This window comes from Rhipicephalus sanguineus, chromosome 1 (genome assembly GCF_013339695.2).
Source record: "Rhipicephalus sanguineus isolate Rsan-2018 chromosome 1, BIME_Rsan_1.4, whole genome shotgun sequence".
Classification (NCBI taxonomy): Eukaryota; Metazoa; Arthropoda; class Arachnida; order Ixodida; family Ixodidae; genus Rhipicephalus; species Rhipicephalus sanguineus.
Window position 1 is genome coordinate 160693190 of NC_051176.1, and position 17959 is coordinate 160711148.

Consider the following 17959-nt stretch of genomic DNA (forward strand, 5'->3'; position numbering starts at 1 on the left):
ACCGCCATCCGTGATCCTCTAGAGCTCGTAGTTGAAGAACTGGCTAACCTCCCTGTCGTTCCGTTTTTCTTTTCCTCCTCCTCCTCCTCAAGGAGGAGAAACCAGACATTGTTGAACAATATCTGTGATGTGTGTAATAAATGAAGTGAGTTGCCTTTTTTTTAATGGATTCAAATGTTTTGATGTCATGCTGTTTATAAGGACTCTGCACAAACGACTCATAATCTACAGTACGTAATCTGAACGTGCATGGCTATCTTCCTTGTCCATATACGAGGGTGGTCTGAAAAGTTCTCGGCCTCAATAAGAATCACGCGAGCGAGAACTTGTAGCACTCATGTGCACGTTCATACAAGTCTCTGCAAGTCTCAGATGAAACGCCATCTAGTGCCGATTAGCAGTTTGGCTTTGACAGTCGATCACAGTGGGTGCAGTGTGATGCACCGGAAGGCATGGAGAAGCTTGAGTACCGTGCGGTGATAAAGTTCTTTGTAAAGAAGGTTTATCTCCGAATGAAATTCACCAAAGGTTTGTTGAAGTTTACAAGCAAGATTCACCTTCATACTCCACAGTCAAGAAATGGGCTGCTGAGTTTAAGCAGGGGAGAGAGAGCATTGAAGATGACCCGCGCGAAGGGCGCCCAAAAGGTGCAACAACTCCTGAATTGATTGACCGTGTGCACGATATGGTTTTGGAAGACAGGAGAGTGAAGTTGCGCGAAATTGCCGAGGGTGTTGGCATCTCAGTGGAACGTGTATGTCACATTTTGCACAAAGAACTACACATGAACAAGCTCTGTGCAAGATGGGTGCCGCGCATCCTTATTCCTGAGCAAAAACGCAACCGCATGACGATGTCACAGCGTGCTTTGGAGCTGTATAAGAAAAATCCAGCGGACTTTTTGCGCAGATTTATAACAATGGATGAAACTTGGATTCACTATTACACACCGGAATCGAAACAACAACCAAAGCAGTTGTGATGAGGTTTATTGGAGTAACGAAGTTGCAACGAGGTCGCAACGAAAAAAGGACCGTACGGCAACGCAATGCAACGCTGACGGAGGCGGTACAGGCTCTCGTGCAATCAGAGCGCGGGTCGTCTTTTCGTCCTCTTTCACAGGCGCATACTCGTTCGTGCATCTGCTCCACTACAATACCCCCGGGGTGAAGCGTAGCCATCCTGGCGACTCATGGAGTACGTAGAATGAGGGGGTCGTAGTAGGGCTTGAGACGGTCGATGTGTACAGTCTCGCGCCCTCGACAGCGCAAATCTGGCGACTGTGTGAGGGGCTCGACGATGTAGTTCACCGGCGAGGTGGCATGAATGACACGGTACGGACCATGGTACCGCGCCAGAAGTTAGAGGAAAGGCCAGGGACGTGGGGGGGTACCCAAAGCCAAACAAGGGAGCCAGCAGGAAACGTAGGAGCTGGGTGACGAACGTCGTCATGATGCGTCTTTGTCGACCTTGAGCTTCCGCTGTAAGGGAACGAGCCAACTGACGGCAGTCTTCGGCGTATCTGGCGACTTCAGAAACTGGAGTGCACTCAGAGGCATCAGGGCGGTACGGGAGTATGGTGTCCAGTAGGTGGGAAGGTTCGCGGCCGTACAAGAGAAAGAACGGGGAAAAGCCGGTAGTCGCTTGCGTCGCGGTGTTGTAAGCGAACGTAACAAAAGGTAGTACAGTGTCCCAGTTGGTGTGGTCGGAGGAGATATACATCCTCAACATGTCGCCGAGTGTGCGGTTGAACCGCTCGGTGAGACCATTTGTCTGTGGATGGTAGGCGGTGGATTTCCGGTGAATGATGTTGCATTCAGCGAGGAGGGCTTGGATGACCTCTGACAAGAACACGCGACCCCTATCACTGAGTAGTTCCCGCGGAGCACCATGGCGTAGAATGAAGCTGCGGAGAATGAAAAGTGCAACTTCGCGGGCGGTCGCTGCCGGGAGAGCTGCAGTCTCAGCGTAGCGCGTAAGATGATCGACGCCGACAATAATCCACCGGTTTCCAGAGCCACTATACGATCAAGATCATCGATGTGGTCGACAGGTTGTACGGATCCTAAACTTTCACCACGGAGTAAGGCAATGGGGTAGTTGCAGTGGTTTGTAATCAGCATTACGGTTGACCCAGACGCAATTGTGAGAACGGCAAATGGGAGAACGATGCCCTTGCGTTCAGTAAACAATGGAGATGGCGTAAACACGACCGTGGCGTCAGGTTGAGCAGTACACGAAAGGGTAATAGGGACTGAAGCTTCCGGTGGCAAGGTGGTGTCGGCATCAACGATGAGTTTGCAGGGAAGGAGAGAACGGTCGGGAGATGAAAATTCACATGTTGACACAAGGGACACTTCCGCACGTGAACAATCGATGATAGCGTCATGACGTGAAAGGAAATCCCAACCCAGGATGATGTCATGAGAGCAAGATGGCAGGACAAAAATTCGACGATGTACATAATGTCTTGGATGATGACGCGCGCCGTACACACAGCTGAGGGATGAATGCGTTGCGCGCTAGCCGTGGACAGCACCATGCCAGAGAGAGATGTTGTCACTTTCTTGAGCCTCCGACAAAAGTTCGCGTTCATCACAGAAACGGCGGCCCCGGTATCTACAAGTGCTAGTGCGGCGACTCCCTCAACTTCGACATCAATAACGTTTTGCGGCGAAAATGGAGGCCTTGAGAATTGCGCACAAGTTGCAGTTCTTGCCTCCGGAACTGCACTGATTAGTTTCCCTCATCAGAAGGTGGGCGACGACGCATAGGCGATGGCGACCGGCGACGAGGAGAAGGGAAACGAGCACTTGCTGAGCGGCGATCCGAGTCGGAGTGCCTCTGCTCGGATGCAGATGTGGTGGCATGTTGCGGCGCGTAGGCAGGAGTGCCGAAGGAGGCGTACGCAGGTGTGGGACGGCGGCGGCAGACGCGCGCAATATGGCCAGCGATACCACACGCGAAGCAGATAGGGCGGTGTCATGAGTGCGCCACGCATCTGATGGACGGAAGAAGTGTGGTGGGGGTCTGTAAACTGGAGGCGAGGCGGGATTGGGTGGTGCCGATAAGGAGCTTGGATGCGGTGGGGGCCGCGCGACCACAGCTGCGTAGCTGAGAGGTTGAGATGGAGCAGGCGTTGCGTAGTCGGAACTCGAGAGGCGGGACGGCATGGAAGTGCGCGGGTAAGGGGCCGGAACTGCAGGGAGGGCGCCACAAATTTCGGTGCGTATGGCCTGCTGCAGTGTCGGAGGCAGGGTTGCGGTGGACGAGTCGCTATGAGGTAGCAGGGAGAGCTGTCGGGCCACTTCCTCTCTGATGAAGTCCTTGATCTGGTTGGTAAGTGTGCCCTGGCAAACGTTGCCGTTTGCGACTGCGACGGCCGAGATCGAATCTGGTGATGGGAGACTTTGCCGGGCGATGGAACGCTGACGACGCAATTCGTCAAAGCTCTGGCACAGGCTGACGAGCACTTCCACAGTGGTCGGGCTTTTCGCCAGCAACATCTGGAATGCGCCATCTTCGATACCCTTGAGGATGTGCCTGATCTTCTCGTCTTCCGGCATAGATGGGTTAACCCGCCTGCATAGGTCTAGCACATCCTCAATGTAACTGGGAAATGTCTCTCCAGGCTGCTGCGCTCGGTGGCGTAGACGCTGGTCAGCGCGGAGCTTGCGGACCTCTGGTCGGCCAAATGCTTCAGTTACAAGGGTCTTGAAGGCTGACCAGTTGGCGATGGCGGATTCGCGGTTGGTAAACCAAAGTTTAGCGACGTCAGCCAAGTAAAAGATAACGTAGCCAAGCTTAGAGGCGTCGTCCCACTTGTTGCTGGCACTTACGCGTTCGTATAAGGAGAGCCAGTCTTCGACGTCGTGCTCACCACTTCCGCTGAAGATGGGCGGGTCTCGTTGACGGGTAGAGCCGGGGCAAGGGGACGGGGCAGCCGGTGGTGCTGGCTGGGCAGTGACTGCGTCAGTCATGTTGTCCGGTGGTCTTTCGGCCAACTTGCGAGAGCGGAGCTCCAGGTCTGTTTGGGGATCTCAGCAACCTCCACCAAATGTGATGAGGTTTATTGGAGTAACGAAGTTGCAACGAGGTCGCAACGAAAAAAGGACCGTACGGCAACGCAATGCAACGCTGACGGAGGCGGTACAGGCTCTCGTGCAATCAGAGCGCGGGTCGTCTTTTCGTCCTCTTTCACAGGCGCATACTCGTTCGTGCATCTGCTCCACTACACAGTGAACTGAAGCCGGGTCCTCTGCACCAAAGAAAGCCAAGTCAGTTCCCTCCGCAGGAAAGGTGATGGCCTCTGTTTTTTCGGACGCTAAAGGCATTCTGCTTGTGGATTATCTTGAAAAGGCTAAAACCATAACTGGGGAGTATTATTCTGACCTTTTGACTCAATTGAATCAGAAAATTCGTGAGGAAAGACCAGGTTTGCAGAAGAAGAAAATCACCTTTCATCAGGACAATGCACCGGTGCACAAAGGACATCTTGCAATGGCTAAATTTCACGATTTGAAGTACGAATTGTTGGAGCACCCACCCTATTCTCCTGACTTGTCCCCGTCGGACAACCACCTGTTCCCAAAACTCAAAATCTTTCCTGGTGGGCAACGTTTTTCATCAAATGAAGAAGCGATTGCTGCTGTGGATGAGTACTTTTCAGGACTTCCACAAAGTCATTTTAAGGACGGAATCCTGGCTCTGGAATATCGATGGACCAAGTGTGTAGAGTTAAGAGGAGACTATGTTGAAAAATAAAAATAATTTTGAAGGTCCAAAATGCTTTTTTTTACGTCAGGCCGAGAACTTTTCAGACCACCCTCGTAATAGTTTAGCTGCCGTCTTCGTTGCATTCTATGTGGTGCATTTTATATATCCAAGTTTTGTAATGTATTTTCTGCGACGTAATCTTTATTCCCAAACAAAGATATGTTTGTGAAGACAACTCCTTGGTATGCTTATCTAATCTACCTTAGAAGATGCCAGAATGTTGAAGGAATAATCAAAATGCCATGGAACTATTTAGATATAATCGTAGAATTCACTCACGATACAGTCTTACTATTATAACTTACTTACTATATTGATTTACGCACCAGTTTGGTTGTCAATCTCCAATAGGGGTATAAGCAACAGGATGAAAGTACAAAAACCCTACTAACCGTAGGTCGCGAGGACTGCACTTTCTCAACCCATACCGACCTTATACCATCGAACGCGATCAAAAGGGCCAGTTGGGAAAGCCTTCAATACAACGTACACAGTGGATAAACTTTGCAATAGCGGGCCCAGCCACACTGTCGCACTTTAAGGATACTGCAGACACTCGGCAGTCGGGCTGGGTGCGTCAGCCCTTCCGCACGGGTAGCTTGACTCAGTACGGGCCGCTCGGCAAGATACATGCAAATCCTCGATGGATCGAATCGGCCGTTCGCAGCCGACGACGACGCGCCGGACGCTTTGTTCTCACGCTCTGTTTTCACGCCTCAACGGAGGTTGCCGCTGATATCTGTGCTCGCCAGAAGGAAGTTCACGTAAGCACTGGCGGATCGATGCTTCCTCAGCTGGGAACTTGTACCACCTATCATATCGGGAGAGCGAAAGAGACATACGAAGTTCAACGATAATTGGCGAATTTAATTTGTATCTGCACGCTTGACACTCTATTACCCGTGAAATATATGATGCGGGATGAAAGAAAGGGAGAGAAAGATAGCGCGAACCTATTGATAAGGTGGCTGCAGCTTCGAATAATGTTTCTGCAGTTGCAGGGTCCTCCAGTAAAGTGGAACACAGTTCTGACAAGACATAGTACGTGGCTAAACCTGTGCTCTTATCTGTCGCCTCTATTAGCCGCGTAAATGAACGTCTCATTTCTAGATGTTTTTTTATGAGTCGATAAATTTAAATACGTACATTAAAGCCGCAAAATCGACGTTACAGTACCAACGTGAGACAGATCGATGGTGCGGCGCTTTAATTAAGATAATCTGCGTTCTTGCGCTCCGTATGCTCGTGGACTTAGGTAAGTTGCGTTGCCTTGGATGTGATGCCAAAATTCAGTTCTCCTAAACGAGGATGCCTGGGTAAAACATCATATGCAGTTCCTTGGGCATTGCAGTTATAGCAAAATAAATGTTGTCACTTCACTAATAACTGAGAAAACGCAACAACTCATTGCTATATTTCCTCAGCTAACAGTTTTTCGCATCAAATTGCTGCTACTTGCATAGGCACTGTTGAATACAAATCTCGCCTGAAGCATCTCTGCTTTCAAAGCAATGACGTCACTAATTATGCACACAGAGAGAGAAACAGATGAAAAGGAAACGCAGGGAGGTTAACCTGGCGCGAGTGACCGGTTTGCTACCCTGCACAGGGGTGGGGAAGTAGGGGTAAAGAAAGAGAACAGAAAGAGAGATAAAATGAAAACGAAGCACACACGCGCACACACACACACACACACACACACACACGCGCACACACACACACACACACACACACACACACACACACACACACACACACACACACACACACACACACACACGCACGCACGCACGCACGCACGCTCGCAAGACGTTTTAGTCAGAGCCGTTCTTAGAGACCGGTTGGGAATAAGGATATAAATGTGAAGAAAGTAAAGTGGACGAAAAGATAACTTGCCGCCGGCAGGGACCGAACCTTGGCATTATTGTCTGTTCGTTCTCATTAATATTGTGTCTAACAAAGAAAAACGAGCCCTTAAAAGTTATCTTCTGTCCTTTATATATATATATATATATATGTATATATATATATATGTGTGTGTGTGTGTGTGTGTGTGTGTGTGTGTGTGTGTGTGTGTGTGTGTGTGTGTGTGTGTGTGTGTGTGTGTGTGTGTGTGTGTGTGTGTGTGTGTGTGTGTGTGTGTGTGTGTGTGTGTGAGAGAGATCCAGATCTTAAAATGGTGATGGCGTGCAGTAAGTTCACACGGTATAGCGCGGTAGAAAGAGTTCGCTCACAGCAGGCCACGCTGGTAGGGCTTGGGCGGTTTGCTCTCCTTGACCTGGCATCCGCGTACCACAGTATGGAAGCCGTACCGGTGCAGCAGCGTGGCCGCCATGTGGCGCAGCTCGGCGCCCGAACACGTTGACGGAATGCATATGCCCATTTGAATGCCGAAGAACAGGTCCTGGTTCAGCCAGTTCATCGGGTTGCTGGAACCCTGCGTGAGTAGCGCGCCGCGGCTTACGGACTGATTTGACGGCCCGACGGGCGGCTACTACATACTGCACCATTCTTGGGTTTCATGGCGGCAGACTCAGAGTAGTGCACGTAGCAGCGCCATAGACACTTGTTCTGTGTGTCAACGAGGCTCTGTCTGAAAATTACTACCTTTGGATAACGCACAGACAAGAAGTTTGCAGAGTAACTGCTGACGTTCATGCACGAAGCCCTATTAGAGAGCTTGATGCGACTTTCATTTAATTTTCGTATGCCTTGTAATGTGCCCAAGAAAGCATAACGCAAAGTATAGGGTAGAGTGGGGCAAAATGCGACAAGAATTTGAAAATAATTAATATTTATTTTTATTTCACTCGTTGCCATAAAATGTCAGCACAGGAACTTTCTTTTGGGTACAAGGTATGTGTTACATAAATATGGCCATGTTGCGACTGTTAAAAGTATTATTTTAAAAAGAAACAAAAAATGCACCACATGTCTCATTTTGCCCCAACCTGCGGGGCCGCCACGCAGTGTTCATGCGCGCATTCCTTGCACTCCACGCATTGAATCCAGACAGAATCCGGCGCTGTGTTGCTCCGAAACTCCTGAAAAGCATTCAGTGCTTTTTTCATGTCGTTTTCCTCCCAGGAAGCTCTAGATGATATTCTCTTGAGCCTCCGCACCATCCTTAGCAAAAAAAATGTTATATATAATGAGCTTAAATAAACGGTTCACTTAATAATACACTCTCTAAGGCAATTCAATGCCTTTTTGTCGCGTTTTGCCCCTCTCACATGCCCGAATTAAAAACATTTTGCCCTTTGGCCCACGGCACCAAATGAACTAAACTTTCGGTACCATGTACCTAGTCGTATATAAAGTAACAACACATATACTTACGTTGTTGTACGGACGCCGGAGTAGCCTCATGCATGAATGCAAAAATTTGGCCGAGCAGAATTTCGCCCCGTTTCGGCGGGTCACGAAAACACTGGCATCAGTTGCGCAATTTTTTACGCGCGAACGGTGTGAACAATCATGAACTTTTACACAAAAAAGTGTCGAAAACTACCCGCAGCTATCGCCGAAATAGAGAAACAAAGAAAATATACTTTTTGTATTAGCTGTAGAGGGCGGCAAAGTCAAATTGTCGCGTTTTGCCCCGCGTCTCATTTTGCCCCGCCTTACCCTACTACAGCAACGCAGGGCAGAGAGTGTGGCTTCTTAGGCCCAATGCATAGTAATGCGTCTCCTAGGAACCCATAATCTGTTCCTGAGATGTGTGTTTAAATTTTTTTTTCGTTAATTGCGCAAGCTCCGTAGCTAACCAGCATACGTCACGACTACCTGTCTTAGTACCAACCAAAGTTAATAAATATATAAAGCGTCATTCAGCCTATGCGAGGGTTGTCCGTTTGGAGAAACGTGTCCTGTGTGTTCTGTCTTAGTTAAAAGAGGGACAACGCGTTTTTTCATCGTTCGAAACAAAATAAAAAAGTACATGCTGTTGGGGCATATAGGCGTACCATCATCTCGCCCTGCTCCTGGAACTTGGCGATCATCTTCCTCAAGAAGGGGACGCCTTTGGGGTTCACAAACAAGCTGCAGTACTGGCCCATGAAGTCGACGTCGCCGTAGAAGTCACGCACCACCACGTCCAAGCACTCGTCGTAGTTTCCGAGGTCGGCCACACTCCCTTGCAGCATGCCGGGCGGTGGCTTGCCGTTCGAATCAGCCACTGCGTAAAGCATCCACGAGGAATAAAACAATGTTCGGTTGACTCGCTGTATATCGGCGCTGGATCGCGGGGTGGTATTCTTACACGTGGCTACGGCGCTCGTTATTACGCGCTGGCGAAAAAAAAATCGGCTTGCGCTGTTTTCGGTTTGAGGTAAGGAATCCCAGGTGACCCGAGTGAGACGGATATTTATCTCATACAAAAGAAATAAACTGAAAGACCAGTACACCTGTAAAGAGACAGAAGCTACACTCAATTAGAAATTCATAGGCTGAGCGATGAGAGAAGCAAACGCATAGGCTGTGTGATTTGGTTATAGGCGACGCTTTTATTCGCACACAACTGAGCATATGAAGTATTTGCACATATATTTGCTTAAAACCAGCTCGTCTCATCGAATATGTCTGGTGATTTTAATGGACAGCGTAGCTAAAGAAGAATGCTCCCTTGGCGATGCGTTATTCGAGCTCGCAGAGCTAATAATGTGGTGAACACTGACGAACTAGTTACTGATTACTAACTCAATTTCTTTGTCTTAGAATGTTTAAACGCGCGGACGGCAACTGCTGCACTGGAATCGTTAAATGTTCAGAGTATGCGAAGTTAAAGTCGCAATTCTGCGACTGCCACTGCTTTTGTGAGATTCGTTCCAAAATTGTGATACTAAATTCGTTGGCGTTGCGCGCAGTTTTTTCCCGTGATACATGCGTACGCTCTCAGAGAAAGCAAGAGGAACGCTAACGCAGCTCGTCTCAAGTTTGACAACGTAAATCTGGAGAATGATGCTAGCCTCACGACTCCCGTATACTACTAACAGAACATGCCCCGAGTAACGATCGTCTGTAACTGCGCGAATTCGTAATGAGTAATCAAATAATTAGGTAATAATAATAATAATAATAATAATAATAATAATAATAATAATAATAATAATAATAATAATAATAATAATAATAATAATAATAATAATAATTTTTGGGGTTTAACTTCCTAAAACCACGATATGATTATGAAAGACGCCGTAGTGGAGGGCTCCGGAAATTTCGATCACCTGGGGTTCTTTAACGCATGCACCTAAATCTAATAACGCGGGTCTAAAAATTTGGTAATAAGGCAATCAGTGAACTTCGGTTGAATTAACAAGTGATCCGTGATTATCATGCAATTTCATATTTCCTCCACCAATGCAATATAGCGTGTCGCCGTAAAATGACAAGAAAAAGAAACGATGCTTTATCTATACCCCACTAATTACCTTTTTGTACGAACATGACACTCCCGGGCGCGCGCGTCTGTGTGTGTGTGTGTGTGTGTGTGTGTGTGTGTGTGTGTGTGTGTGTGTGTGTGTGTGTGTGTGTGTGTGTGTGTGTGTGTGTGTGTGTGTGTGTGTGTGTGTGTGTGTGTGTGTGTGTGTGTGTGTGAGATCGGATATTTATCTTCAGGGTAATCTCCTCGCCTTTTGCATAACATTAATCTTTCTCTCTTTCATAAAGCTTTAGACAGTTTATTTGCGGAAACCCTCGGTATTTCTAAAACAGCTTTCTCCTAGATGTTATTGCAAGATTCTAATATACATCAATATATTTCTTTAAGTACAGGTCAACAACACAATTATATCGCATGCACGTCTTCAATAATTCTAGGACATAACTATATGCCCAAGTTAGCCCAAGTTATCTCGTAGTAATGCTTCGTAGTCGAATGATTTAACCTTGACAGATCAGTATCATTTGAATGTGTGATTCTTTTGCTTTTGTTGAATGTAACCATCCACTTCATTATCTTCGAGGAAGTGACAGTTAAGAGACAAGCTGATTCGAGGCGCTTCCGTGAAAACTGACGAGATTTTTTAACGCGATAGCGTTAAAGAGCCCGTATCGCAGAAATTCTGCCGTCGGCGTCGGTGTCGGCACCGTTGGTTGGGAGCGAGAAATCATCATCTTCTCCGTGACCGAAAAATCGAAAAAGCTGCAAATAAAATAAATAATAAGAATGTCGGGTCCGAGTGAGAATCGAACCCAGGCTGTCTGCGTGGCAAGCAGGTGTTCTACCGCACAGCAACGCCTCTGCTTTGAGCTGCACTGAAGGTAACTTTAATGTTTCCCAAAAATACGCGTCCTGCATACAGGTATCACAGTACGAGATGTAATATCGCAGTAATATTGCGTGGTACAAGCGTACGTTGCCATCGGGCGTCACACCATGTCAATATCCTATAACGACTTGGTGGTTTAAAGACAGCCACCCGTTACAAAAAGGCGCACACATTACTGCGCGTATTCCCTTAAGGCCACGTAGTGGGTGCATCGCAACTTCGAAAAAAATTCTGGTTTAAATCATGCTAGCCATTACATAAGGCACACACCTTAGTGCGCGCATTCTGTTGAATACTTGTGTTGTTCGAAGTGCGCACCAGGGGCAGGATATCGCTATCGCGTTCAACTCTTAAAGGCGAAGCTTCAGCGGCCCCCAATTTTTTTTTTACCATTGAATACCGCTAAATCCAGTGGGCAATGCTTGAGATAATCATTCAACCGGACGAGACTCAATGTGCCATCAAAATGCATTGTTTCGCTTTTTGCGATCCACCGGATTCGGCGCATGCCTATATTAGCAGTTACCATATTAGTGAACACCTATATTAGCAGTTACTAATTTATTAGTCTTACCCTCCTACACTTCTCGACCCCCTTTCTCCCAATCCAAGTGCAGAGTAGCAAACCGGAGACTTTTTAGTGATTGAGCTCCCCGCCTTTCGCCCGTCTCCGTATCTCGCTGGTTCTGTGCTTTTAAACGTATGCCGCAAGTTCCTCCCTCTGCAGCGTCGTCAGCTCGTGACACCAGGCGGAACGCTGTTTTCTTTCATCCGGTTCCTAGATCGTGACTTCTTCCGCGGGACGTAAACAAGTAACGGAGTTTGTTTGGCTGTACTCTTAGCCAGTTCTGCGCATACACAGAGTTGAGCGAAGACAAGGATCCCACTTTAGCATCGTGCTGGGAGAGCTCCCGCGGTGCCCTATACACGCTAAAGCCTGTTTCACATGCAGCGATTTTGCTCCAAGAGCGGAGCGGCTGCCGTCGCGGAAGCCCAAAAACAGGTTTTTTCGAGCGACCAGTGGACGCGCGATGGAGATCGCCGGAGTTGGAAAAATTCGCGAGCGGCAGAGCGGCTGCCCAAGGTCAACCAATGGGGGAGCAGTGACGCGGGGAGCACGTGACCGTAGGGATGGAGTCGAGAGCAGCCGCGCGCGCCGGGAGGAACTCGCTCCGACTCGGTTTGCTAGCAGACGACATTCGCTGCAACGAGCTGGCAGTGTAGAAAACGCCGTTCTTTTCCTTTTGTTGTTCTTTACTGCGCTTCCATCAAAGCAGACAAATCGTTTGCACGTGTCATTTTGTTCTTTTGTATTTTTATCGAATCGTGACACCAACATAGGTCCGCACAGGGGGAACCTACGACACTCCGCACTTGTTCGCAGTAGACGTTTCAGTTTTTTTTTTTACTACTCTGGTGCAGCACGTTCGAACAGTTTACTGTTTTCTTTTCCTTTTTTTTTTTTTAGTGGTCACGTACCCCGAAGACGACAAATGCCGCCGCCACTTTACTGCAGAATGCCCATAGGCAAAAAAAAAAAAAGAGACGAGCTCCTTCACAAACCCACAATGTCGTCGACTGGGCCGCTTGCATCCGGTTGCCGGCCCATACGGCGCACCAGCGCCTTGCGGCATTCGAGAGCAAAAGCCACCGAAAGCCCTGTGAAAGCTTAAAACCCCAAAAACAAATTCTTTCTTTCGCTTTTCCATGGCCAAGTGTATGGGCGTGCAACATGACTTGCGTGGTAAAAAAAGAAAGCTGGAACAGAAATAAACGTGACTACTGAAGTTGTTTAATTGCACTCTGATACACTGCACATTTTCATCATTCAAGGTTTAGGCGCGTGAAATTTGATCACCGAAGTAGAAGGCTCGTGAAACTTGCAACCCAAGCGCACCAAAACAAGCGAGCCCGGAGAAAGGAAACCCGCGGATAACGGGCGCTTCCCACAACCATCACTGCGCATCGCAGAGGCGCGCGCCGCGCAAGAGCGGTGCATGTGAAACGAAGCCGCGTCCGAGCGTCCTGCTGCCGCTCGATCGCTGCGGGCCCCGCCGCTCGGTCGCTCGCATGTGAAACAGGCTTAAGTAGGCCGCGCGATGATCGCGAAGAAGCCGTGGCCAAAGGAAAGGCCACATACGTAGTCATGACCTGACGCAGGCAACGGTGCTCTGCCTCTCCGAACACCCCTGGCACCTCATCTTTGTACTTGCGCCTTCTTCTTCTTCTTCTTCCTTTCTTTTTTTTTTTGCTCCTAGACGAGAGCCCGCACATCGCGTTCTGTACTGGGCTTTCTTTGTAATCCTGATTGTCTCGAAGGACGAACCATCAGAAGCGTCGACGCCATACCTCGACCTTGTGTCTGGTTGAGAGGTCGCTGAGATGCGAGCGCCCTCTTTGAGCCGAAAATGTTCTCTGTGTCCTGGTTCACTGCGTGGATCCCCATCCCGCATTCCTCCTGTATAATATTCAATATATATATATTTTGTATTTTCTCACTCGCAATGTTATGTGCTTAGCATGCAGCCCAGTCTGCGCGAAACCAAAGGCGGGGACGTCTGCGCTCATATGCGAGCTTGGCTTGTACCGGCAGCTTTCGCGCTTTCTTGTTGACACGACACGTCAACCTCTACCAACCTTAACAAGATACGTTGGTCATTTTGGCAGCAGACGTTTTTCTCTTATATTCAACTTCTGCGAGTCTTCAACCGGAACAACGAAGGCAGGGAAGTAATTGGTACTGGGTGTCGCTTTTCGTTTACTTCCGTATGGTAGATTCTAAAAATTAATATAAATAATGGGTGTAATGGTACATATAATGTGATCAAAGCACACTGGTCCCTAACTTTACGCCAAGGTGGCATGCACACATTCGAAATGATGGCAGTAATGGGGTCACTGAGGATGATAAGCTAAATGGAAAGCAGTGTAAGTACAGAGTAGGTCGCCGGAAATAAATAAATGCCAAAAAAATCCCGTTGCGTGTCGTGTGTTGCACTGCGGCGCCGGGAATTTCAGAGCCTTTCAATCTAAAGATATCCCGCTCCCACGACTCCCGCTCTCCATGAAATTTGGACAGCGCAGTCAATACATGCGACAAAAGGAGAGCCTCAACGTGCATGAACCGTAGGTGCGTATAGTACGTATATATAGGTTTCGAAAGTGTTTCCTTATTAGCGGACGGCAAAAAAAGGGGCAGATTCGTTTGAACGGCCGGACAAAAAAGGAGGGCCAGACGTTTCTCTATTTAGTCGTTTCGCTGTTGATATTGTGATACGTGCGTTTCCTTCACCGCGTGAAACGAGAACGCAAAACAAGATCTTTTCGACCAAGAGCCGTACACCGCTTCCCTCTCCCTATTTCTTGGTTATATTCTTTTCTTTCTTTGTTGTTGCCTGTTTTCGCACCGCACACGGCCAAAGCGCTGCTCGTCTCTCGCTCTCCATTTCTGGCGTGTGCATGATAGCACCCCCGTTTTTTCCGTGTGGTCCAGCGTTGTTGTGGAGGCAAGATGCCGCAAGATACGTGCACCTTCGACAAAGGTTGTGTATTGTATACGGCATAGTGTGTTCTTTATTTGCGCCGGTTCGCAGCGAGAATATCTCGAGCTTGTGCGCAATTTCGCCCTCCCAGCTAGACGGGCGAGATTTCTTCTTTCCTCGAATCGTTCTATTCTGAGCCGTATATAAACACGCATTCCTCGCACTAGGTCCGCGGGGATCACTACATAAAAATAATGTTGACGCATCCTTTCCTCGAAGGGGTGCATCACGAGTTCGCTAGACGTATACTTCGTTCGAGATATATAACCTATATAGCACCGTCGAGTGCAAGGCCTTACTATAACGAATTCCCAGAAAAACGTCCCCGTTAATAATGAGAGTAGTCGCGTCGTCGTGCAAAAACCTAATGCAGAAACTCGACGAAGCGTGCTTATAAAACTAGTCCCATTGAATCGCGGTGTTGTGGAACTATGTTAAGGCGACTGCTGCGCCGTAACATACCACAGCCCTCTTACATTCCTTTATCCACTCCCATCTTGTCTTTGTCGGCATACTGGGTACTTTCGACGGCCCTAGATATACACGCAACTTCGCCGCGTTACGCTGCGATACAACGTGACATCTTCCGCCTATAAACACAGCAACGCCGCGTTCGAAATAACCCTCCACAAAACGGAACACTTCAGAAACGTTCCTTTCTTTCTTTCTTTCTTTCTTTCTTTCTTTCTTTCTTTCTTTCTTTCTTTCTTTCTTTCTTTCTTTCTTTCTTTCTTTCTTTCTTTCTTTCTTTCTTTCTTCTTTCTTTCTTTCTTTCTTTCTTTCTTTCTTTCTTTCTTTCTTTCTTTCTTTCTATGTTAACGAAATTTTTTCTTGAATGTGTAAGTTGAATGTGCAACAACGAAGTTGTAGGAACCACTTGTGCAACAACAACGAAATTCAGGGTCCCGCCTAGATACTGATTTTTATAAAATAAGCAAAGTAATTTCACTTTAATGATTAACACGTACTACTGCAGCTTGTTCTAGCACAGGTTACATGACCTGAGACTTGGTATATGTCGAGGACTCGAGGGGCACTACAGCAGTGCGGCCTAGCTCACCCGCCACAGTCGGAGCCGTGCAGTTACACACACGAAAGCTATAATGTGGTTACCACATGATCCTCAAAGAAGAAAAGAAGGCGCGCAGACACAAGGGCAGAGCAGACACAGGGGTATCCCTTTCTCTACCCACAAGGGTAGAGAAAGGGATAACACAAATGTTTTAACGCGATAGCGTTAAAGAGCTCGTATCGCAGAAATTCCGCCGTCGGTGTCGGCGCCGTTGGTTGTGAGCGAAAAATCATCATCTTGTCCGTGACCGAAAAATCGAAAAAGCTGCAAATAAAATAAATAATAAAAATGTTGGGTCCGAGTGAGAATCGAACCCAGGCCGTCTGCGTGGCAAGCAGGTGTTCTACCACACAGCCACGCCTTTTTTTTTTTGCTTTATTGCCTGCTTCCAGACATAAACCACATCACAAACACATAGAATAAATAACATCAAACGTTGTCCGTCCTACTGGACAGACATCAATTTTAAAATTCCTTGAGCACTGTCAAGGGTTCCACTCTCGATAACCACTCAGGTACAATCTCCTGCGTTTTCTGCAATTCAACAAATTTCGACATACACTCTCGAAAGTACATTCTTGCGGGCCTTGCATCTGGATCGTGGTGAAATCCTGCCATACGAGCCCGCCATAGACAGTGGAGGCCGGTTAACATTATTAAGTCTAACGGCAATCCATTCTCATTATCTATTGGGAGAAACCTGATACCGTATTGATCTAACGGGAATTCCTTCTTGATTGTCCTCTGTAGTACATCCCAAAAGTACACGCCCTCCCAGCAATGTAAGAAAACATGGTCAATAGTTTCTGGCTTATTACAGATAAGGCAGTCTGAGCCCCAAGGTAAGAAAAAACCACGCTCCTCAAGGAATACCTTGACATGTAATGTGCCTGTGTGAAGCTTAAAGAAGAAGGACTTCGTGGAAGGCGCCACTTGCATTCTTTTAACCCTTTTTAGCACGTCCTGCCCTTGGCCTCTACTGTGCATGGCTCTGTACAGAGGGACGGGTAAAATTGCATCACAAACATCTTTGTACAGCTTTTTACGTGACACTGAGAACAGATACTCATTAGAAAATCTAACAGACAAAAAGCGAATACTTAGAATCACCTCCTTGAGATACCCGCAGACTGCGCCATTCATGTGATCTGTACCAACTACATATCCAGGTAGAGCCCTGATCAGCCTCAATTGGCACACCGTACACTGTGTTAATTTATGGCCTCATAGGAACGGCACGAATGATTCAAATGACTGACGCGTCATCATACTTTCGGTCTGAATTTGGAAGTTATAACAATAAAGGCGCGTCAAAATGACAAATAACGTCCCTGAGCCTTTGTTTAATTGGACGTTGGCAAGATACATATATCATCCGTCTGGTCATTTCTTTCTTCACATGTGGTAGCAGAGAGCAGTTTCTGCTTAGCAGTTCTAAAATTTTCCAGTTATTGTTCGCTTTGAAGTGTATTTTGCGAAAGTATGTCTCTATTACCTTGTAAGCGAAAACCAACTTCTTCTGGGTCAACGTAGCGGTCCTCGGCTATTTCTTGTTTTTGTGTAGCCTTGCGTTGGCGCTGTGCTTGTACGAGTGTACCCGGCGAGAAGCGACGCTTTTGGCACTCGGAAACTGCACTGCCTGAATGATTCGCTTTGTGCGAGCCATATTCATCGTGTGGAGAAAACTGTCAGTTTGGCGCGCGCTTCAGGAGTCTCGCAAGTGCAATTTCGAGGCCCAGCTGAGCGCGGATAGCGTTTCCTTCCTGCTGAGAGCGCTGAGCTTCTTTTCTTGCGTGTCCCTATTATGCATACGGCACGGCTGCACGCATTCGCGCAAACAACGTATACGTGCCCAAAGCAGACAGGATTGCGGCCCTTCTTTGGAGGCACATTTCCGAGGCGCCAACGTGCGGGCATGCGGACCCCGTGTGTATGCAATCGGAGCGAACAGTGGGCGTCTCGCACACCCAACTAAGCGGCGTCAACTTTATCAGACTTGAGCGCTTTTTCGTTCTTTTTCGGCGCGAGACCTCTATGAGCAAAAGGTTCGAAATAACGCAACAGGAATGGCCGAAAGCCGGAGAAACAAGACGCGGTCACGCTTCTCAGTCCTCCACAGCCAACGAGCCGCGTTATCCCCCGCGGGACGTCGTCGCTGTATGCTCGTTTTTTTTCCTGTTATTTTCCGCGTTGTCATTCACGGCCTGGCGCATTTCTTTGGCTTTCTTCCTGCCTTGTTTTGTTTCTTGCGGCCGTTTCTAAATATCAGGAAAATCCGTTCGCCATCACTCTCCCGC

At 47.8% G+C, this 17959-nt stretch overlaps 1 protein-coding gene across 1 annotated transcript in view; it reads right to left on the reverse strand.

Annotated features, from left to right (window-relative positions):
• LOC119401269 (nose resistant to fluoxetine protein 6-like) overlaps positions 1–17959 on the reverse strand; it is a 67276-nt gene that overhangs the window by 20920 nt on the left and 28397 nt on the right. The window contains exons 2-3 of the mRNA XM_037667963.2: positions 8742–8953; positions 7011–7213 (exon numbers count right to left, since the gene is read on the reverse strand). Coding sequence (XP_037523891.1) covers positions 7011–7213; positions 8742–8953 — 415 coding nt within the window. The remainder of the gene's footprint in view (positions 1–7010; positions 7214–8741; positions 8954–17959) is intronic.